General features: G+C 47.5%; 1 protein-coding gene across 4 annotated transcripts in view; it reads left to right on the top strand.

Annotated features, from left to right (window-relative positions):
* Positions 1–18,735, top strand: part of ACKR3 (atypical chemokine receptor 3) — a 67,049-nt gene extending 48,314 nt beyond the window's left edge. For 2 of the 4 annotated variants that reach the window (XM_064159548.1, XM_064159556.1), the window contains exon 2: positions 16,704–18,735. In XM_064159548.1, coding sequence (XP_064015618.1) covers positions 16,731–17,825 — 1,095 coding nt within the window. In that variant the 5' untranslated portion in view covers positions 16,704–16,730 and the 3' untranslated portion in view covers positions 17,826–18,735. Of the gene's footprint in view, positions 1–2,805; positions 2,827–12,282; positions 12,337–16,703 lie in introns of those variants that run through there. The other 2 variants (XM_064159566.1, XM_064159539.1) reach the window with 2 other exon arrangements.
* Positions 18,736–23,123: the final 4,388 nt, after the last annotated feature.

The following is a 23,123-nucleotide window of genomic DNA, read 5'->3' as shown; positions in this document are numbered from 1 at the left end:
TCACCTACCTCTTATCTTACTGCCAGTCTGTTGAAGATATCAGCAGAGCTAAACAGCATGCACTTACCATATGGGACACTAAAAATGCTGCCTGGAAAGTGCTTTCAGTCCCTGCTCTGAGTTCTGCCAAATCAAAAAATGTCCCCTTTGTCATGGTGGTGAATGAATTTTCTTGTTCCTCTTTCTCCTTGGATTTATGTTAGCCCTGGATTTCAGCCGAGTTTGATCTCCTCACTTTATTGTATTGCAAACAGTAGTCAATAGCTCTTCAGCTTGAGATTGCCTGGATTTATTTTCAGGTCAAGTCAACTCTTCTTGACCCAAGTCTGAACCAAAATTCATTCCCAGAAGATTCCCCCACAGGATATCAGATCCAAAGACAGAGTGACATTGTAATGAGTTCAAGGTTTCAGCTCAGTACAACAGAGTCCCTGTTGGTGTGAGGAAGGCAACTGAGCCATCCTTCTTATTTCAGAGCTTGGTCCTCTCCTGGAGCAGCTCACAGCAGATTTTGTCATCCACCAGTCACTTCTCTTCATCGAACAGTGACATCGATTGCATCCCTGGTGTTTGTGGTCTCGAGGGAAGCCAGTCCTAGCTTCTTAAGTATATGTTCATATGACTCTAACATGCATGTGTGGAATTTGGTGTGCATGCTTTAAGCAACTGATGAGATGATCTGCATGAATGCCTTTTTTTTTGTTTGGGTTGGTGGGGTTTTTCCCCCCCTTTTGAGAACTGCCTGGCACTGAGGCAGAACCAACTGATATTGCATCATGAAACAAAACTACTGCTTTGAAGACTTGGGACAGAAATGGAATGAACTCATGAATTTATCCTGGATGATAAATCTTCCTTCAAAAGAAGGCAGCCTTATGTTTAGTACAAAAGACTGTTTATTTCTTCTGTGGAAAAAAAAAATAGTGTAATCGGATAGGATTAACTTTCCAGGGGCCCTGGACAGAAGCTAAAGCACAGGCTACCTCCTTCTTGTGCTCACACTGGATAATTGGAGTAGTCCAAGACCTCTCTGGCTTCCTACAGCATTGGACTGTGGGCTGCTGCCAGTGTGCTTTGCCCCTAAACCCAATATCAAGGACCAGCACAGCAAGGGTTTCTACAGAAACTAAGGCTGGCCAAGTGTTTGGCTATTACAAACTGCTTGTCTGAACCAGGAGGCTGGCCCAGGTATGGAGAAAAAGCCAACCTTATTAGTGTTTTCCATCTTGAGCAGTTAGTTGAATATGCTGATGGCAAATACACAAATAATGTACAACTGGATTAATGATAGAATTGTTTCAGTTGGAAAAGCATCGAGTCATGCTGCATCAAGAGTCTTTGTGCTATGTGCCTGCTGACTTTGTTGTTTTGACTGCTAGCAGTGTATGTTTCATCACCTCTTTTTTATTTTATCTAGTTATTTAATTACCTAGGAGCAGTCCTATGTGCAGTTTTGTCCGTGGGAGCAATGATGCTTCAAATTTCACACCTCATTGGGGATGGGTGGGAAAGTTTTTATCTAGATAGCTGAGTTGGCAAAAGGAAAGAGAAAAGTGAGAAGTCCAGCAGAAGTTTGCGTTTATGTGCTCTCTTGTGCAGTGTCCCACACAATTCAGGTGATAAGAAAATCTCATCTTTTCTGATGGGCCAAGCTGACTTTATCTATGCCTAAGAGTGCAAGTCAAATTGACACAAAAGCTGGTCAGCAGTTACTGTTACCTCATGCAGTAAGCTTAAGCTGAAATTAGCTACTTTGGAGGGTGAGGAAGGATGTCATGAACGTTGCCATGCCACTACTGTGTGGTAATTTGTGTGTTTGTGGATGACAGACCATTCACAAAATGGTACGGGTTGGAAAAGGACCTCTGCAGATCATCTAGTCTAAGATTCACATAGAGCAGGCCGCACAGGATCACATCCAGATGGGCTTTGAATGTCATCAGTGAAGGAGCCTCCATGACCTTTCTGGGCAGCCTGTCCCATTGCTCTGTCACCCTCAAATTAAAGAAGTTTTTCCTTATGTTCAGATGGAACCTTTTGTATTCTGGTTTGTGCTTGGTGCCCCTTGTCCTGTCACTGGGCACCACTGAAAAGAGTCTGACCCCATCCTCTGGCCCCTCATCCTATAGATATTGATAAGCATTCATTATGTCCCCTCTCAGTCTTCCTTTCTCTGGGCTAAACAGCCCCAGGTCTCAGCCTTTTCTGATTGGACAGATATTCCAGCCCCCCCATCCTCCTTGCAGCCTCTCTTGAACTCTCTCTCTAGTAGTTTCTTGTTTCTCTTGAACTGGGGAGCCCAGAACTAGACCTAGCAGTCCAGGTGTGGCCTTACTATGGCAGAGCAGAAGCAGGAGGAAAATATCCTTTGCCCTGCTGGCCGCACTCTTCTTCATGCACCCCATGATAGCGTTGACCTTTTTGGTCACAAGGGCATATAGCTGGCTTATGATTAATTTGTCCTCCAGGGCTCCTATCCTGCACAAAGCTTCTTTCCAGTAGGTCAACCCCTAACCTGTATTATGAAAGTAGCCTTGTGGCAAAGCAACACTGCTTGAGTTGATTGGGTTTGTGCTTATGGTGCTGCGTGACACTGATCTGAGTTGAGGTCTGCATGTGTTTTTGTTAATTATCTACAGCCTTCTCAGGGAAGATATGCTTCAGGAGACAGTGGAGCTCCTCAGGGACTTGTGTGTGAGATCAATGTCTGGAAAACGTGTACAGTGGACAGGAGTCCTGTCCCAGTGCCATTGCATCATGAAGCCAAGCTGGAGGAAATGTGAACCTATGTCATCTGTGAAGTTGCTTTGACCACTATGCTAAAAGGTATGGATAGAGAAGTGGGGAGGGATGCTTCCATTTCAGAGGAATCCAAGATTTTTGGGTCAGGAGAGAAGTGGGGAGCCAAAGGTGGAGCTGTTAAAGGAGTGTCTTGAGACCAATCCAGCCCCATCATTGTGTGCAGACTTTCTGATGACCTCATCCATGTGTGATAGCTAGCTATGTGCAGGATGCTCCTCAGATGTCTGTCAGATACAGTTCCTTGGGAGAGGGACATGTTTATTGGCTTTGATCTAATTGTGATTTAGGCAGGAGATAGATGTTAGTCTACTGCAGACACTTCTGGACATGTGCCACAGTAGGAATAGAGGAGAACAGAGACCAGGCATGTAGAGAGTCTAGAGTGGACAGCAAGTGAAGGAGGACTTTGGTTAGCCCATGTTTTGCAGCTGGCTGTCTTGTTCTGCCCATATCCAGACCACGTGGACTTTGAGCCAGAACAGCTCATCAGTTTTCACTACTGTGGCAGAAGCAGTCCAGAAAGAGATGGCCTGGTAGTTCCAAACCAACAAATGTGAAACTAAATGCAGCTGTAACATTTTTGTCTCCTCATCTGCCGCTGGTGTTTGCTAGCCGTCAAACTTTGTCTGTTCACAACAGGCCCAGTGAAAAATTGCCCTTTGTGTTCATTTACTTAACATTTTCAAGGAGCTGCAGCTAAATGGAGGTGACCTTCATTCTCAGCTCCCATGCATGGGCTTAGGTCCAAGAGCTCCAGTCAAGCCACTCTGACTTTTGGCAGCTGGGACTTGGGCCCTGCTTTTAATGTCCCTTACTCAATGCTCATGCTGTCAGTTTTCCTTGCCAAGATTATATTTGCTTTCCTTCCTAAAGGAATGCTCTAAATATCATACTTTAAAACAATGTCTTTTTCCCCCACAGAGAACAATATGATATGCCACTGTTGAATTAATATGTCCATGAAAAGTGAATATAATCTCCCCAGCAGATCCCCTTTGTAAAAGATTTATGATTTCATGAGTTTTTTTATTTCTTACTGGCGTGTACTATTTGGTCCTTTTACACCTAGCAGGACTCTTTCCCATGGAAGCAAGTGAAAGTAGTGGTGGGGATCCCATCATCCTAATTCAAACTCCTTTATCCCTCCCTGTCCCTGGTGTGCCACTTGTAACTCTTGCTTTCTGTGGCATGGCTTCTGTCAAATCCTATCCCTGACACATTAATGTCACCTTGCTAATTTGAGAGAGCACTGTGTGGAGAGAAGTTTATGGATCATAGAATCAGCCAGGTTGGGGGAGACCTCCAAGATCATCCAGTCCAACTTATGAGCCAGCCCTATCCAATCAACTGGATCATGGCACTAAGTGCCTCATCCAGGCTTTTTTTGAACACCTCCCGGGACAGTGACTCCACCACCTCCCTGGGCAGCCCATTCCAATGCCAATCACTCTCTTTGGGAAGAACTTCCTCCTAACATCCAGCCTAGATGTACCCCAGCACAACTTGAGACTGTGTCCCCTTCTTCTGTTGCTGGTTGCCTGGGAGAAGAGACCAACCCCCACCTGGCTACAGCCTCCCTTCAGGTAGCTGTAGACAGCAATGAGGTCCCCCCAGACCATCCTCTTCCCCAGACTAAACAACCCCATCTCCCTCAGCCTCTCCTCACAGGGTTTGTGTTCCAGGCCTCTCACCAGCTTTGTCGTCCTTGTCTGGACACGTTCCAGAATCTCAACATCTCTCTTGAATTGAGGAGCCCAGAACTGGACACAGTACTCAAGGTGTGGCCTGACCAGTGCTGAGTACAGGGGCAGAATAACCTCCCTTGTCCTACTGGCCACACTGTTCCTGATGCAGGCCAGGATGCCATTGGCTCTCTTGGCCACCTGGGCACACTGTTGGTTCATCTTCAGCTACTATCTATCAGTACCCCCAGGTCCCTTTCCTCCTGGTTGCTCTCCAGCCACTCTGTCCCCAGCCTGTAGTGCTGCTTGTGGTTGTTGTGGCCAAAGTGCAGAACCCTGCACTTAGCCTTGTTAAATCTCATCCCATTGGCCTCTGCCCACCCATGCAGCCTGTCAAGGTCCCTCTGCAGGGCTCTCCTACCTTCCAACAGCTCCACACCTGCTCCTAGCTTGGTGTCATCTGCAAACTTACTGATGCTGGACTCAATCCCCTCGTCCAGATCATCAATAAAGATATTGAACAGGACTGGGCCCAGCACTGATCCTTGGGGCACACCACTGGTGCCTGGCTGCCAACTGGATGTGGCACCATTCACCACCACTCTCTGGGCCCAGCCCTCCAGCCAGTTCTTGACCCATATCAGAGTGAATCTGTCCAAGCCATGAGCTGCCAGCTTTGCCAGGAGCTTGTTGTGGCAGACAATGTCAAAGGCTTTGCTGAAGTCCAAGTAGACTACATAGACAGCCTGCCCCACGCTCACCAGGCAGGTAACCTGATCATAAAATGACATCAGTTTGGTGGGACAGGACCTGCCCTTCCTAAACCCATGCTGGCTGAGCCTGATCCCTTGGCCATCCTGTAGGTGCTTTGTGATGGCACTGAAGATGGCTTGTTCTGTGACCTTTCCTGGCACTGAGGTCAGGCTGACAGGTCTGGAATTTCCCAATTCCTCCTTCTGGCCTTTCTTGTGCGTGGGCATGACACTGGCAGCTTCCACACTCTGAGGACCTCTCCAGTGAGCCAGGACTGTTGGCAAATGATGGAGAATGGCTTGGCCAGCTCATCTGCCAGCTCTCTCAGCACCCTAGGATGGATCCCATCTGGTCCCACGGACTTGTGAGGATCCAAGTGGCTCAGCAGGTCCTTTACTTCTTCCTTCTGGATTACAGGGAGACTATACTGGTCCCTGACTCCATCTGCCAGCTAAGTGTTTATGTAAAAATCAGTGCCTCTGAAATACCTTCACTGCTGGCTGCTTAGCTGCTCGGGGTCCTATTCTATCTGCCTCATGGTCACACTCTAGTACACTTACAAATAAATGGCAATAATGCCTATGACAGTAGATTATGGACCTGAAAATAATATCCATAGGTAACACCTTTATTTAGTGGAAGAGTGAGATGGAAACGAACTGTGAAGGAGAAAGCCATCTTCAATAATTATTAGCTACATGGGTAATATTCCTAATTACACCACCAATTGATTTCTCCTAAAAGCTCTCATTGCCTTGGAAATGGTAAATTGATTGCTATGCCAGCCCTCGCCTCTGAAGATCCTGTGCATGGCTTTTGGGAAGCTCACTGGCAGTGATGTCTGCAGTTCCCACTGAGATTGTCCTGTGCAACCTCCTCTAGGTGAACCTATGCCGGCTGAGGGGTTGGACTAGATGATATCCAGAAGTCCCTTCCAACCCCTACCATTCTGTGATGGAAAGCTGCATCTTTGGGAGAAAAAGGCAAGGAATGGTTAAAATCCTGGGTGGCCCAGTTGATGGAGACCCACATGAAGTGCTGTGTGCTTTATGTTGTCTCTTGGAATCAGTGCTGTTCACTATCACTTGTCAAGAGCTGGATGCTGACGGCAGTGTCCTCAGACCGGACAGTGTGCCTGGAAAACACAGATCTCTACCAGCAGGTTTTCACAAGGCTTTTTTTGGCATGTGGTGCTTCAAACTACAGATGCTGGAGGCCTGTGACATCCCAGGGAGTTCAGCTTTTGTACTCTAAAGTCTTCCTCTTAAGTTCCTTATTGTGGTGGTGGAGTTGAAAGCGCAGCTTTGGAGTTGCAGCATAGGTGGAAACCACATGAGGGGCTTTCTGTGGAACAAAAAAGGAAAATATGATCTCATGAACCTTTAAAACTAATGGGTGGGTGGTATGAAGGAGGAAGAGAAGCCCTGCACTATGATTTCTTTTATTGCTTTGTTCAGTGGTTTAGGATAGGCCAGGGTAAGTGGGTACCTTGCCCTAGGATGGGCTGTGGTCACCCTGGCAGCCTCTGCGTGCACAGATCTTCCTCTGCTCTCCAGTTTTAAGAGGTCATTTTTTTTCTGCCACAGTTTCCCTAGCTGTAAAATACCATGTGGCATCATGTGTTTGCAAGTGTCAGCATGGCCTCCCGGAGCATGCTGAGCATTCCACCCAGGATCACTGCCATGCAGGTGCTTTTTTGCCCCCTCACTAGCTATGGCAGATCCTCCAGCTTGGGGCATCTCTGTTTTGCTCCGTTCTTCTACAGAGGACATGGTCTCTTTGGAGCTGCCTGTGATACAAGTGCATTTCCCATGCTGCCACAATCATGAGTAGTGTCTTTTTGCAGCACAGCAGTGGGGATGGTACTTCTCCCCTCTCTCTTCACTTTGGTTTCCTCATCTTGTGTCTCTTCCAAACTAGACAGGACGGAGGTGGACAGGAGACCAGCCCTGTGGCTTTTCTGAGGGCTGCCAGGGGTTGCTGACGCTGCTTTAGGCATGGTTTGGCATTAAATGACTTGATTGTTTTCTGTTGGTAAGGGAAGTGAAGCTGGGCAGTACTGCAGTCACTGACTGCTGGAAATTCGCCACTCGTTTCCTTTCTGCTTGTGATTTCAGAGGTGACTCTTGATGCAGTCATCTATTTATTCCTTTTGTTAGTCCGGTGGCTTGTTCCTCCATCCATCATCCAACCAATGCAGTGAGAAACATGACCAGGAGAGGACAGAGAACTAGCTGTCTTGGAAGAGGGAGGAAATGAGCCCTGCATTTTCATCCAGCAGCCCGCTGGCGTTGGCTCCCAGGACTGCAGGAAGCTCTTTTTTACCTTTGTACACTTCACGGATCACAGCCTGATTTCCTCCAGGGCTCTCCCTGGCTGTATCATCTCGATGTGGGTGTTTGCACTCCTGGCCAGCACGTTGTTCTCTGCCTGTGTGTAACGCTGCTGCCTTTGGACACCCTCTTGGAGACGCTGCTCCTGCCTGGCTCTTGCTGCATGCAGATCCTCTCTTGTGCAATCACAAAATGTTTCCTTTTGTCCCTTTTTGATATTTGCTGTGCTATTGAAATGCTGCTCCCCCACCCAACCCATATATATGCAATTTGCCTTACTGGCTTTCTCACTCTGAAAGATCACTTTAAACTGCCAACTTGCCTTCCCCCTCCTATTTCTGTATTGACTTGAATAGGCAGGTCTGGGTGTTAGCTTCCATCTGTCTCCTAGTTGGAAAGGGAAGCTTAAGGAGAAAATGAGGATGCATTCAGCACACATGCCTAAAGCAAGGAGAGGCTTGTGGGGACTTAGAAACTCCAGATTTTTCTTTCCCATCCACGTTAGTAAAAACTTGCACTTTAGAGGGGAAAAAACAATACTGTAGTTTGGGCAGTTAAAATATACATGCAAAACAATGGGACAAGCAGTTAAAACAACAATCTGCCTTTCAGTGCTGTGTGTTGCCCAGCCCTCCTGCTGTACCTATCTCCGTGGGTCAGAGCTTGCCCTTAGGTGTGTTTATCTGCAATGCTGAGCATGGTGGAGCCTTGACCTTGCACAGGGCCCCTCATGGTCTGGGGAAAGCAGAGGCTTATTGTGGAAGGACCCCAAGAAAAACTCAGCAAGGCAGATGTGATTAAGGTGACCAGTCCCTTTCTGGCACCGTGTCATGGACTCCTCTTTAGCGGAGTGAGCTGCTGTGATGGTTTGGGTGTTCCCTGCTCCCCCACGCTTTGGAAATCACCCAGACTACACTCAGCCAGCTCTGGAAATCGAATGAAGCTTATTATTTACAGCTTAGCACAATATACAAGCAGATATTTAGAGTATATACTTTTATATACAGAAATATACATAGTAAAAGGTAATACAGAAACACAACAGCCCTCCCAGAAGGCTGAGTCCCCAGGAGGCGCTCCCAACCATCCTTTCACCTTCCCCCTACCCCTCTCAACCTTACCCCAGTCCCAAGGAAGAATGGAGGTTTGGCCAGGGGGCTGGAAGCAAAGTGGATTAATCAGAAAAATAGAGGTGAGGTTAGAGAGAGAGATGCAGCTCCAAGCTCCCCAGCAGGAGAAGCTGAGTGCCTTATCTATGTTTTGATTCTTCTTGTACCTCTTAGTAAGCCTATGAATGAAGTAGACATCACCATTGTTTTCCTTTCACAGCCTGTAATCTAGTTCTTCTCACCAAAACATCCTCACTAGCTTCAAACTAGCACAGCTGCAGAGCTTTGATTTCCCCTTTTCCTGAATATCTGGAACCAACTTGTTTTCAATGAGCGATGGATCACCTTACCTGGATAGCTGCATCCACAAGGAGTTTGTGGTCATTGGACTGTCTGAGATCGTATTTCCTGGGGCACCTGCTTGGACTGGCAGCAGGTACCAACTAATCATGGCAAGCAGGTAGCATCTTGACCTTCTGCTGATCTTATCTGGGGTGCCCAGCTCCTCCCCAGCTCCGCTTGCTGTGTACTAGGGAGGTGGTTTCATATCATGTGGATATATATTTTTTTCAAGATCACATTGTTTTGCTTACAGCCCAAGTACTCCTTCCCTGAATGCTGAGCGAAATGTGGCTTTCATAACTGAAAGGGAATGTGCTCTGTGTCTTCTGCGTGAGGAACGTGCTCACTATAAAAAAAAGATAGCCGGGGGAGGAACCTGGAAGGAGCAGTGAGGGCTCTGCTCTCGGTGAATACAGGAGAGGAGAGGTTGTCTGTGACTCCTGGGCAGCCAGCAGCTTTGTGGTTGCAGATGCTGGCCAGTATTTTGGAGATTGTACTACTTGATGTTATTTTCTGGCACAGCAAGTAAGGAAAACCCACTCTACTTGCTTTTCTGGCTGAGTGACTCTGGAGTTCTACTACAGTGCCTCTATTTTTTAATTTTCCCTAGGATTTTCAGAGCCAAACTTAGCCAAGTGCTTCAGTCTATGATTTTTAAACCTGCTCCTGTCATTGTCTGAACTCATTGTACTTCAGTTCCACCAACAACCACGGACTTGGGCAAGCACTCAGAGTTAAAATGGATGTTGAAACACTTCACTCACTGACAGCAGTGAAGTTTAGAGGATCTCATCCGGGCAGAGTGAGAGTCAGGGAGAGAGAAAAGGTACCTTACCTCTTGCCCTTTCCATCTGTGGGATGGCAAGAGACTCATACTTCTCTTCTCCCTCCACGACACCTAAAGTTCCAGCAGTGTTGTAAGCATGGTGGTGGATCCAAGTGGCCTGCCTGGTGGCCTCTTACAATCTTGCTGCAAGGTGACACTTGGAGCTGATGACAGCCCAGATCTTGGTGGGAAGAGAAGCATCACCAAATGCCCAGTGGGTTGGACATTTCTCCAGCATGTTTATTTGCCATGTGCTCCCCAGTGTGGCATCGGCTTGAAGATACTGAAGGTCTCTGGAGATATGTAGGGCCAAGCTGGGAGGCAGCATGGGCTAAGTATCAGGCAAGATCTAGCACATGCGTGGAGCGGCAAGGAGGTATGGTTATCTACAGCTTAAGGGTCAGTGCTTGGAGCTGCAAAGAGGTATGGTATCTACAACTTAAGGGTCACAAAAATGATCAGGGCTCTGGAACACCTCTCCTGTGAAGAAATGCTGAGAGTTTTCCGCCTTGAAAAGAGAAGATGCTGGGGAGACCTCGTAGCAGCCTTTCAGTACTTAAAGCAGGCCTATAAGAAAGGTGGGGCAAATTGTTTTAGCATGGCCTGTTGTGACAGGGCAAGGGGTAATGTTTTTAAATTGAAAGAGGGGAGAATAAGACTAGGCATACAGAAAACAGCTTTTACCGTTCTGTGGTTCTGTGTTAGAGTCCCCCTCCCTAGAAGCGTTTGAAGTCAGGCTGGGCTGGGTTATGAGCAACCTGATCTAGTTCAAAGTGTCTCTGCTTATGGCAGGAGAGCTGGGCTTTTAAAGGTCCCTTCTCAACCCCAAATATTCTATGATTCTATAATCTTTACAGCCAGAAAAGCTGGAGCTAATTGTGTCTTTCCTTGCAGGAGTGTAGATTTGATGCATTTGACTCTGCTCCTTGATGAGCAACCTCTCTTTGTCAGAACTCAAACTGGTCTGATGGTGAATGGGATTCACTCTTTTCAGATGGGTCCAGTGTGCCACAGAATAAAACATCTCGTTTTGTCTCATCCCCGACTCGCATTAAACTGGAGAACTTGTGCTAGGCACATTCATGGCAAAACAGAGTTTGTTTCCAAGCAGGCGTTTGCCAGCAGGTTTTAACATGAGCTTTTAATTGCCTGTGGAAACAGGATTAAGTATCTTTGGGGAAACCAAATCCTTGCTTTATGGGGGTGTTGAAGCCTTTGGATTGTGAGTGCTAAAACTCCCCGTCTCTTCCAGAAAAGTGCTGTCTCGAATGCGTTAGTTAACCCATTTCTTGCTCGGATGGTTGGTGGCTCACTACCGATGTGGTGGCTTAGGAGCCATAGGTCTTGGTGTGTGCTCCAGCGGCAGGGTTTGGGCAGGGGGAGCAAAGGCCCCGCTGCAGGTTATCGGGTGTTTTTGGAGCAGCCCAGTCCATGTGTTTCACATCCCGTGGAGCTGCCTGTGCCGTTATCAGGCTTAGGCAAGTTGTGTCGTGTGGCGGTTGTGCTGGCAGGTAAATTGTCCTCTAATCCTCACAGCTTCCCGGGACAGACAGGCAGACAGGCTGACCTACTGGGGCTGAGTACAGACCTAACCTTGCCATCTCCACCGTGCCGAGGAGTGGCTTTCGGAGTTCCTGCCACTGTTCTTTGGTGTTAACTTTTCTTTCCTTGGATGAGGGAGTAGAGCCGAGACTTTTTTTCCTCCCCTTTCCTTGTCTTCTCAAGATTTTATCACAGTGGGGGAGAAAACAAAGCAAACCAGAAAACAGCTAGAAACTTGAGTTTCTTCTTATTTTTCTTCCTCTTGTTTGATGTTTTTCCACTTTTCCTCTCCCTTTGCCCTTTCCCCCCTTTTTTCCTGTGGTTTCTTTTCCCCCCTTTTCTTCTCTCTCTCTTCCCTTTCTTTTTTTTTAAACTTTCCTCAACTTATTTTCTTTTTCTCCTTTCCCTACTTTTTTTTCCTCTTCCCCCGTATTTCCTTTTAGTCCCACATTTTTCTCTTTTGGATTTTTTTTTTTCCTTCTAAAATATTTTTTCCCTATAATCTTCCTGCCTTTTGGGTTATTTTTCTTCCCCCCCTTTTATACATGTTCCCCTCTCTCTTCTACCTGTTTCCCCTGTTTTTTTCTTTCTTTTTAAAAATCTTTTTGCTCTCTGTTTTTCCTCTTCTCCTCCCACCCTGGTGTTAGTCTACCCCTCCCCTCAATCCGCTTTCCTGTTAATGTTCGCGGGGCCCCAGGAGGACCCACCAGGTTAACCCCTTTGCTCTCAGGGATGTAGCGAGGCGCGCCGTCTCCGCTGGCGGCCCCGGGCCCCCACCCCGAGGCCCTTGGCGAGGGCCGGGGCCGGGCCGGGCGGTGCCGCGCTGGGCCGGGCGGCGGGGCCGGGGCCGCCCCCGAGAGGCGGTTCCCAGCCGCGGATATAAGGGGCCGCGGCGGTGACGGGCCACGTTCAGTTGCTTCGTAGCAGTCTGCTCTCGGGCCGCTGAGGTAAGGGCGAGGGAAGCGGAGTCTCAGCCGGCCGCGGCTGGGGGGACTGCGGGGCGGGGGGTCCGCGGCGCGGGTCTCCCTGTGCCCCCGGCAGTGGGAGGCTGGGGCAGCGTGGCTGCCGCTGCCCAGCTCCTCATTGCCGCATCCCAACCGCTTTCGTGATCGCTTTGGGGTCGGGGAGAGTCTCCTCTTGTCACACCCCAGCCATGGGGGTTGGCATGGCTCGCTGTGGCGGGGGCTGGTGGCGTGCTGGGAGGGTCTGAGACTTTGAAACAGCTGAAGCATCCCAGCACCGAGCACTGTTTGCTGCTGGATGCTCCTTTTCCCTGGGTGTCTCCGTGTGATCCGGAGATGCATAGGACACTATTTCCCCAGTTATTAGTATTACTCCTTCGTCTGAGAATTGTAGAAGAGTTTGGATATGCTGGCTTAGTCTTGCAAAGCCCCATGAGGACATTGGTGCCCAAACAGCCTGGAAGGGGATGTGCTGCTTGCTTCCCCATGCTGGAGAAACAGACTGACCCTTTGATATGGAAAGGGTGAAGGTGTGTAGGTCACAATCAGCCTAACTTTTTTCCTGGCACAGTTTATTTCCTTCTGTGCTCAGGAAGGGCAAAGTCCAGTTTGCCCATGCCCCAGAGGTGCCTGGAGGCAGGTCTGAGTGCAGGCAGGACAGGGCTGCAGGATGCTCTAGGTAGAAGAAATACTAAAAAGTTCTCAGAAGTGTGCTTGAACATTGCTGTGCAGTGTTCAACTGCCCCCCTAGGCAGGGATGCTTCTGCTTGGTTACCCTTCCGCAGCCTGCAGCATGTCCTGGCTGTGGGAGGTGGGATGGGGAAGGTATACTAGTTCTGCAAGCTGCATCAGCTACAGGAGCATCTCTGGATGTCTAAAGCGGGAGGATGTCCCTGCTCACTGCAGGGGAGTTGGACTAGATGATCTTTGGAGGTTCCTTCCAACACAAACCGTTCTGTGATTCCATGATTCTGTTTTGGCTGCGTCTCCTTTCCTTCATGCCGTAACTCCTGTGAACTCTCAGAGCTGGCTGCAGCACACGTGCGTGCCGGGGAAAGAGCTGATGTCCTGCAAGAGCTTTGTGGTGCAGTGGAGGCAAGAAGCAGTTCCAGCCGCCTTCACAAGTTTCTAGGTTATTATGCTGTCTGCAGAGAGCGCTAAAGGTATTTTTTTAGGGGCCCAGAGTGGCTTTTCCGATTCTGTCTGGTGGGCTCCCTCACACCTCTCAGCTAATCTGGGTGGGAGTCGGAGCTCGGGTTACAGCAGGTAATCCCAGACTGTAATGAGCCCGGCCTTGTGAAGCTGTAATCTCTGCATCCAGTCACCCTGCGCAGCCGGGCTGTGAGCCTGGGAGGCCGCGCAGGTTTCGGGTTTTACTGCCGCGCTGGGGCCGCGAAAGCGCCGAGGCATGCGGGCGGCCCTGGACGGACGGACACACGTGCGTGCGGCAGAGGCAGGCTGGGACTGGGGCCGAGAACCGTTTGTGTACGAGAAGGTCCCTAGCGTGATTGTGAGGGAGCAGCTCGGATGGCGGTGCTCTGTCCTGGCTGGTGGCCTGGACTGGTGACCATTGGACCCCTAGCACTGGTGTGAGCTTCAGCTCCCGGGGTTTTCAGCTGTCCTGATGTTGCCTATCTGCTAGCCCTCCGGTGACATCGGCAGCCTGACACCTCAGCTGGGTCTGAGATCCTTCTCCATTAGAAGTTATGCTGAGGGCTTGGCAGTGGGCAGTCACAGCCCCTTCATGGATGCTTGCTTGAGTTGGGGCCTTAAAATGTGGAATAAGACTACTCCCCTTGTTGGACCGAGTGCCTTCACAGAGTATGTCCTCGATGCTTCTGTGGGGTGTTGTGCCAGGTAGCCTGGTGTGCCTTCTGCTCTACTTGCCTTGTGTTCCACAAGTACCAGCAGGAGACAGTGGCCCATGCCACAGAACAGGGAGTATTGCAGCTTGTAGGGAATTTGCTTGAGTTGCTGAGGGGTTTTTGAGATACAGGAACATAAGGACAATGCTGCTTCTCCCCAGCTTGAGAGGCCTTGAACAGTGCACTGAGGAAGACCCAGTGGTGTGGCAGTAATGGAACCCTGGACGAAATCACAGGAGCACAGGATGTTAAGGGTTGGAAGAGACTCAAGGAGATCATTGAATCCAACCCCCCTGCCAGAGCAGGACCATCCTTCTCTCCCATTTGCAGTCCTAGACTGAAGCTAATGTCCTGGGGAGCTGCACCCAGGTAGGGTACATCCCTGCTGCCTACACTAACCAGGTAGTGCAGGCTGAGAATGATCTGTGCCTCCAGGGGTGGCAAGATCAGCCCTTCTGCCCTGTGTGGACATGGGTTAAATCACCCTCTACTTTCCTCTACTAGAAGATCATCTATCCCAAAACAGAAAGCTGCCACTGTCATGGCTTCCTCTTAGCCCGTGGTTTAGCAAAGTCTCTGTGTAGTTTGATTTGAATCTCAACTCCATCTTTCATCAGACCAGCAGGATGAAAGCCTGGAAGATTGCATAGGTTTGAAGTGATAGGCTAGATCTCCTCACGGGGCCAATTTGGGTCCTGTTTGTGGAGAGATTTGATCTTCCCTGGATGCATGCATGCCCCCCCCCTCATTGTTAGTGCCTCTAGTTTCCCCTCCACTGGGACAATAGTGCCTTGAGTCCCCCTGGGTAATCTTCCCCCTTATCTCCCTTCTCTTCCGTAGACAATATCTCTGGCAGGCAAGGAGGGTGGGAGGCTTGGGAAGAGCCAATTATGCAGATGGAGGAGCAAGAGGTAATGTGTCAGCCAATATCCCTTTTTTAGGGAACAGAGGTGAGACGGGTATGCTCAGCACAGGAGCACATCCAAGCTCTTCCCTGCTCAATCCTCTCCTCTGAGCCCCACGAAGAGTTTGTATGGTTGTGTTGAGGATGTTGCTCTGTAGGAGGTGTTTTCCCCACTGTTGCTCTTTCTAGCTGTCTGCTTATGCTAGTGTTGACCCCAGGGATGGGGTGGAACTAGGGGGGCACCTCTCACAGCTGGGGGCATGGAGAAAAACAAGGTGACCAGCATTCAGAAGTGGCTGTGCTGGGATCTATGGATGGGCTGTCTGATTCAATGCTCTGGCTCAAGTAAAGTCATGGGGGAATGAGATGGGGTCCATTCCTTGGAAACCTTCCTCTCCATCCTTGTTTTGGCATGTCACAGCCCAGAGCCTGCAAACACCGGGCTCCAAAACTTGTTTGGCAGAAGTGTGGAGGTCGCAGTCCAGGGCAGCTGGTTGCTGCCGTGGGTGGTACTGTTGGCCCTGTGGGGTGGGAGAATCCCAGCAGGGAAGGCAGCATTTTTACACTGCCCCAAAAGCACAACGATAATTAGCAGCCCAGCTTCAGATTTTGTGCAAGCTGCATGGGTCTGCTGGGGCCCTTCCTTCTGCTGTCGAGGAAGTTAACAAGGAATCCCTTGCTTTGTCTGCTGCCTGCTGATGGAATAAGGAGCTGAAGAGGCAAGAAAAGTAGATGTAGAAAAGCAAAAGGGTGGGAGGAAGCAGTTGTTGTAGAGCCAGCTGTGATGGGGGCAGTGTTTTGTAAATCAAAGCACTCTCCTAAAAAAGAAAACTTAAGCCCAACAGATCTGCTCAGCAGTCAAGCTCCTACTCTTTTTTTCCCCCCTTTTTTTTCTTTTCTCAGAGCTATGTGATAATCGTTAAATGCAGGGGGACGCTTTGTAAAATAGATTTCCGGGGAAGGGAGAAGGACAGAGCAGGATTTAAATTTAAAATTGGACAAGGGTACAAAGCCTCTTAGTTCTCTATTTCTGCTAAATGCAGCTGGAGCTGGGCTTGACAAGATGCTGACCAGAGCTTGTGGTAAATGTTTTATGGTACCGTGTATCAGCCAGATCAATTCTACTACGCTTGAGGGAGTGCAGATAAAATGGCTTAAAGGTTCCCCAGCTGAAAGTGATAGTATCATCATTTATGCTGGAGAAGATGGATTCAGTTGCCTGACACTTATTTGGCCACGGGGGTGCTTTGTGGTTTTCACACCCTGGAACGATAGCCAATCTGATGATATCAAATGTGAGCTGCAAAGGGGAAAAAACAAACAAACAAAAACTCCAAACAAAACAAACAACAAACAAACATCAAAACCTCACAAAAAGCTGGTGCAGTTTGTCTCTTGTCGACCAGATGAATTTTGTTATGCATCTGTTCTGGTTATTTTATTCCATGGATCTCTTTAATGGAAAATGCCTTGCAAGAGTAGAACATTCCAACGTGTCCTGCATGTGCTTTGTGGTATGAAGACAGCAGCAGAAATATCTCTGTGAACTTAAGTAATTTCTTTTGGTCCTATTTTACCTGTAGGTCACTCGAACTCTGAACTGAGCGAACATGAGCGCACTTGATTTGACTTCCATCCTTGATTTTCTGGAGACAGCCAACTTGACAGAGATCAACTGGACATGCAACAACAGTGACTGCATCACTGTTGACGCAACAACATGCCCTGGCACGCTCAACAAAAGTGCCCTACTCTACACCCTCTCCTTCTTCTACATTTTCATCTTTGTCATAGGGCTGGTGGCCAACTCAGTTGTGGTATGGGTCAACCTCCAAGCCAAAATGACTGGCTATGAAACCCACCTCTACATCTTTAATTTGGCTATTGCTGATCTGTGCGTTGTCATCACCCTTCCAGTGTGGGTTGTCTCCCTCATCCAGCATAACCAGTGGTACATGGGAGAAATCACATGCAAGATAACTCACCTTATATTTTCCATCAACTTGTATGGCAGTATCTTCTTCCTGGCTTGCATGAGTGTGGACCGCTACCTCTCAGTTGCCTATTTCACCAACTCCAGCAATCGCAAGAAGAAGATAATCCGTCGCTGCATCTGCATCTTAGTGTGGCTTCTTGCCTTCTCTGCCTCTCTCCCAGACACATATTATCTCAAGACTGTCTCTTCTCACAACGAGACCTACTGCCGTCCCGTCTATCCGGAGGAGAGCTTCAAGGAGTGGTTGATTGGCATGGAGCTCATCTCCGTTGTGCTGGGCTTTCTTATCCCTTTTCCCATCATTGCAGTCTTTTATTTCCTCCTTGCAAAGACCATCTCCGCCTCCAGTGACCAAGAGAGGAAGAGCAACGGGAAGATTATTTTCTCCTATGTTGTTGTGTTTCTCGTCTGCTGGCTACCCTACCACATAGCTGTCCTGCTTGACATCTTCTATAGCCTTCATTTCATACCTTTCAGTTGTCAGATGGAGAACTTCTTATATGCCACTCTTCATATTACTCAGTGTTTCTCTCTAGTCCATTGCTGTGTCAACCCCATCCTCTACAGCTTCATTAACCGCAACTACAGATACGAGCTCATGAAAGCCTTTATTTTCAAGTACTCTGCCAAAACTGGTCTCACTAAACTTATTGATGCTTCCAGAGTCTCAGAAGCAGAATACTCTGCTCTGGAGCAAAATGCCAAATGACTGCAACCCTATAAAGAAATCTCCTTGTCTCACTGACCTTTGTTTTTTGTGTTGTGGGTTTTTTGTTCTGTTTTGTTTGGGTTTGTTTTTGTCGTTTTGGTTTGTCATTTGTTTTGGTTTTTTTTACCTCCCCTTTCCCTGTGCTTGTTATGAACGGGGCATGAATTCCAGCCTACAAAAGAGAAATAGCAAACTGTAAGTTAAAGGTAGAATCAGGTGCAAAAGGGAAGTGGTACCAAAATGTAAGCCCTTTGTTGATATGTTTTGTTTGATCTCCTCCTAGCCAGGTCTGGACTTCTCCACAACGCTATGCAAATGGAACTGACTTTGTAGCTGACAAAGTTGTTGTGTACCATAGATAACGTGCATTTCCAGGATAAGCTTTTCCTTCCATGTGTAGATTCCTTCTTGTCTCCTTGTATATGTTATATATACAGTGTGTTGTATTTAAAAGCTTGAGACTTTATTTTCTGGCTCGTGGTGTACCTTATACAATTGTATTTGAAAGTTAAATATATTTTTATCATGTATTTGAAGTATATTGCTGATGAGTGTATCTGGAGTGCTGTAGTCTGAGTGTTAGGCTGATATTTGCTTTCAGCTATTGTAGGTAAGAGGATGCCAATAAATAGCAGAACGGAAACGATCTCTTAGATGCATCCTCTCTGGTTGGCACATTTTATTGACCATACCTTTATGTGATGGTCACATCCACATGTCTAGAGCATGAAATGTATGTAGTGTAATATAGTTACCATCATGTTAAAATTAACAGTATTAAGAGTTGTTAACCCTACACTCATACTTCACAACGCTGTATCCTTATGCGCAGAGTGAATGATCTTACTTCTGAGAGTTGTCTCTATTTGTAAGTTATTTTTGTAAAATAAAGATCTGGAAAAAAACACAACAGCAACCTATGCCTAACAGTTTGTTGCCTTGCCATCCTCCTCCTCAGAACAACAACAAAAAAAACCCAAACAAGAGATCTGAAAGCCATTTTCTCTCATTTCCTTGGTGTGGGAGCAAACAGGTTGGTCTGTATTTTCCTGATGTTTGTTGATGGTGGGCAGAAACCAGTGAATGGAGGAATGTGAGATGGTGTGTGGTGAGAGGGGAAGGGTGGGAGGAGCAGGTCTGTGGAAGGCTGTGCTGCTTGGGAAGGCAGAGGTGATGGATTTATAAGGTGAAAGCTGCTGGGAGTGATGAAAGGCTGTGTTGGCAGCTTAGAAGTAAACATGTGGGGGGAAAAAAATGGGAGTACGCAGATGGAGAAGATATTTGGACTAATCCAGGTTCAGTCCTCTGCAGTTTTTGCTTGTGATGGGATTCAGGGGTTAGCATCCTGACAGCATTAAATCCCTTTTTATCTTCTTTTCTCTTTGTTGTGGTTTGCACTGAATTTGCAGTGCTGTATTGTTAAACTATGGGACAAAATTCAGCCACTGAGTGAAATAGATCTTTAAGCCCAGAGGTCACTTGAATTGTGATCATCGTCACGTCAAGACAAGGTAACGTGTTAAATTGATGTCTCACCACCGTTGCTGACTTGCTGTTGCTGGCTTGTGTATTTTGTGACTGGTGTAGTGCTAACGAAGGCTACACTTACATTCCTATGGAATCAAAGGGTCCTTCAAGATCCAACAGCCAAACAATTGTGCAATGAGTGTATTTTGTTCCTTCCTACATGTTATACTGCTGCCTCCTCGAAGGTGAGCCTATAAGGTGTTTGTCAGTGCTGCAAAGTCCACCATCCTCTCCTGCTTGGTGCTTCTAACAAATCCCCCAATGGAGGAGCTGTGTGCAGAGAAGAGCTGCCAGCACAGTTGTCACAACATCCTTATCCAAGTACAGCCTTTTGTGCTGATGCTTCTTAAACAATATGGGTAGTCTGAGCTTGTAGGTATAGGCTGGATGTTAGGAAGAAGTTCTTCACAGAGAGAGTGATTTCCCATTGGAATGGGCTCCCCAGGGAGGTGGTGGAGGCACCGTCCCTGGGGGTCTTCAAGAAAAGCCTGGATGAGGCACTTAGTGCCATGGTCTAGTTGATTGGTTAGGGCTGGGTGCTAGGTTGGACTGGATGATCTTGGAGGTCTCTTCCAACCTGGTTGATTCTATGATTCTATGATTCTTTCTTAGGTACTGCTGAACTGCAAGCAAAATGCTCCTTCATGCTGATAGGGGATAATGTTGTAAAATTACAACTAACATTCCTTATTTAGTTGGATGTTGCTTCTCATGCCCCAGTATCCATATGTAGAGCTGTGTCCTCACCAGAGGTGCTGGGTATGACTGGCATTCCGGTCCTGTGGGCCTGCAAAACTGTTTCAGTTCAGTTTTCACCTCGGGCAGTGTGCTGTGTTCATGTGATGCTGTAACTGATATGGAGGTTTGAGTTGGCAGAAGCTCACAGTTTGTTTTTTTACCTCTCTCTCTGCAGTTTAGTACTTGCAGAGTGGTGTCAGCCTTGGAGATAGCCCAGGTGGTGCTGAGTGTTGAGGAGGTCCTGCAGACCTGCCATGTAGATCAGACCAATGAAATATCCAGCCCTCTTCCTCGGGGAGGTGAATTCGTGGTAAGACTGAGAGTGCAGGTAAATGTCAGAACTGTGACACTCACTCTTAACTGTTGTAGCATCTCACACATAGGTCCTTACCAGCTTCTTGTCTGGGAAGACCTGGGGCTGAGCAGTCACCTTGCCTCCTTGGCCTTTGAAAGGACAGCTGCAGCCTGGAGGCAGCAGCCTGCTCTGCAGCAGCACTGGGGCTTGGGAAAAGTTCATGAGGTTGTCTCCAGGGATCAGCAGTACTTGTGTGGAGTTGGGTAGCCCCAAGGTGGTTGTGACTCTGAAAGAAGGATGGTAGTGATGAGGTTATGGGAAATGCTCAGAGATGGAAGGATGGAGTTAGCCTATCATCAGGGCTTGTTCTTGTGTAGAAAGTATTCAAAAATCAGGTATAATAATAATAACTAAAAAAAGGTGTATGTTCTAGGAGGATTTCTTTGTTGGCTGTGTGACACAGTACCCCAGCTGCTAGTTGTCCTGAGGCAAAAAAAGTGAGTTCAGACCCTTCAGAGGGAATTTATCAATAGACAACAGGTAAGTAAAAATCCATGTCCTCGGGTGCTTTCCACTGTGTTTTACAGTGATTGATGTGGTAGTTGCTGTCGTCTTGTTTGGCCAAATGTCCTGACCCTTGAGTCGGAGGTGTTAGGAAGAGTCTCTGCATCTTCCTACAGGAGGGCTGTGGCTTTGGGACAGAATTGATGGGCTGGCTGCCTGTGCCTGGAGATCTCCCTTGTTCCTCTGACAGCTACAGGTGTATGTGGGGGTTCAGGCCTCACTTTTGCAAGCAAGTCAAATTCACCATGGAAATATGAGTAAAAGTCAAACATAATCTGTGCTGGAGCAAGTCCTTCTGCTTAACCACTGGGCTTCTTGGCTGAAAGCATCCCAGCACTGTCAGATTCCACGTGCCTTGGAGGCAGGCACGGAGCGAATGAAAATACATCTGCTCTGCAAGAAAGGAATTTTCTTTAAATTCTTTTTATATAGATGAAAAAAAAAAAAGTGCAGTTCTGCTTTATAGTTTCTTAAACACAGATTTCCTTTTATGAGCCATAAAAGGAAATTCAGGTATAGCACAGTGACTTTAAATCAGCTCCTCTGGCAACCATCTAGATAATGTATTGCAAGGAACGCCTAACTGGCCTGTTTCTGCTTTGACTAATTCATCGTTTCAGTGCTGCTGACTTTAGATCCTAGCCTTTCCTGAGTTCACTAAGCATAAAAGCTGTTTAAAGTTCCTAAGAAGCAAGAAATAACTCGTCTGTGAGCAATATTTAAGCATGTGGTGGCAGCAGCACTGCCAAAACCAGCTCTTAATCTGTTTCAGAGAGCTGCTTGATGAGAAGAGTTGGGCTGGTACTTTGAGAAGTGATGGGGTGTTGGGCTGAGCAGGGCATGATGTAATGGGGGTGAGTTTTGAGAGCCTGAGGTTTGCTTTTAGTCTCCCTGCTCCATTACAGTGTGTGGCTGAAGAACATCTGAGCTAGAATCTGCTCTGACTTACACCCTGGATTTACAGTAGGATAATGCTGCTGATTTAAAGGGAGCTATCCAGGATTTATAGGGTTTTTATAAGTAGGATCACAAATTTCAGCCATAATTCTGTGCAAATGCATGGGTGTGAGTGCAGATGTGCGTGCCTGCATCACTAATGCAGTGTGATACCCATGTACAGTCATAATACAAAGATGTAATAATAGCAAGGCAACAGATAATAACAATGTGAGTTTGCTTTTTCAAAAGCACTTCATTGCAGGGTTATAACATGATTCAAACCAGGCTCACAGAGCTCCCATGGAAAGTAATCCAGCTGTAGCCCTAAAGCATATAGCTGACTCTTATAACACCTATTGTCACAAGAAAAAACTAGTCTCCTTCCATTTTGGTTGTTGCTGTTTGGAAACAGTTTCTTTTTTCATGTAAGTCTTGATCTGCTTAGTTTTCTGGGATTAAGTGAAGTATGTGCAAGGCCTTAGCTAAAGGTCTTTACCTTGGAAGTGTTACAAGAAGACTGGTCAATTCTAGAGCTAAAGTGTTGTGCTAGTTTGAAGCAGGATAGAATGTTTTGATGAGAAAAAAGTAGATCATAGGCTGTGAAAGGAAAACAATGGTGATGTCTACTCCCCTCAGAGTCTTGCTGAAGAAGAAACGAAAACATTAGATAACACTCTCACCATTTTGTCACTTTCTGGCTGGGCTTCTGACTGAGCTGCATCTCCCTAACCTCACCTTCCACTCACTTTTGCTTCTTAACCTCTTGGCTGAACCTCTATTCTTCCTTGGGACTGGGGTAAGGTTGAGAGGGGCAGGGGGAAGGTGCAGGGGTGGTTGAGAGCCCTTCCTGGGGACTCAGGTTTCTGGGAGGGGAGTTGTGTCTTCTGTATTACCTTTTACCTTGTATATTTCTGAGTATAACTGTATATACTGTAAATAGCTGCTTGTATATTGTGCTAGCTTTAAATAAATAGCTTCATTTATATTCCCAGAGCTGACTGAGACTAGTCTGGGTGATTTCTAAAGTGTGGGGGGGGCGGGTAACAGCCAAACCATCACAAGTGTTGAGCAGGATGCTCTTCAGCACTGAAGTGAGAACATCAGAATAAGGGTCAGAGTGGCTCGAGAGCAGCCAAACAGAGAGGGATCTGAGGGTGCTGATTGATACCCGCCTGAACATGAGCCAGCAGTGTGCCCAGGTGGCCAAGAGAGCCAATGGCATCCTGGCCTGCATC

This window comes from Pogoniulus pusillus, chromosome 2 (genome assembly GCF_015220805.1).
Source record: "Pogoniulus pusillus isolate bPogPus1 chromosome 2, bPogPus1.pri, whole genome shotgun sequence".
In the NCBI taxonomy this organism is placed as follows: domain Eukaryota; kingdom Metazoa; phylum Chordata; class Aves; order Piciformes; family Lybiidae; genus Pogoniulus; species Pogoniulus pusillus.
The sequence above is the reverse complement of the archived record's forward strand: the minus strand, read 5'-3'. Positions and strand labels throughout refer to the sequence as shown.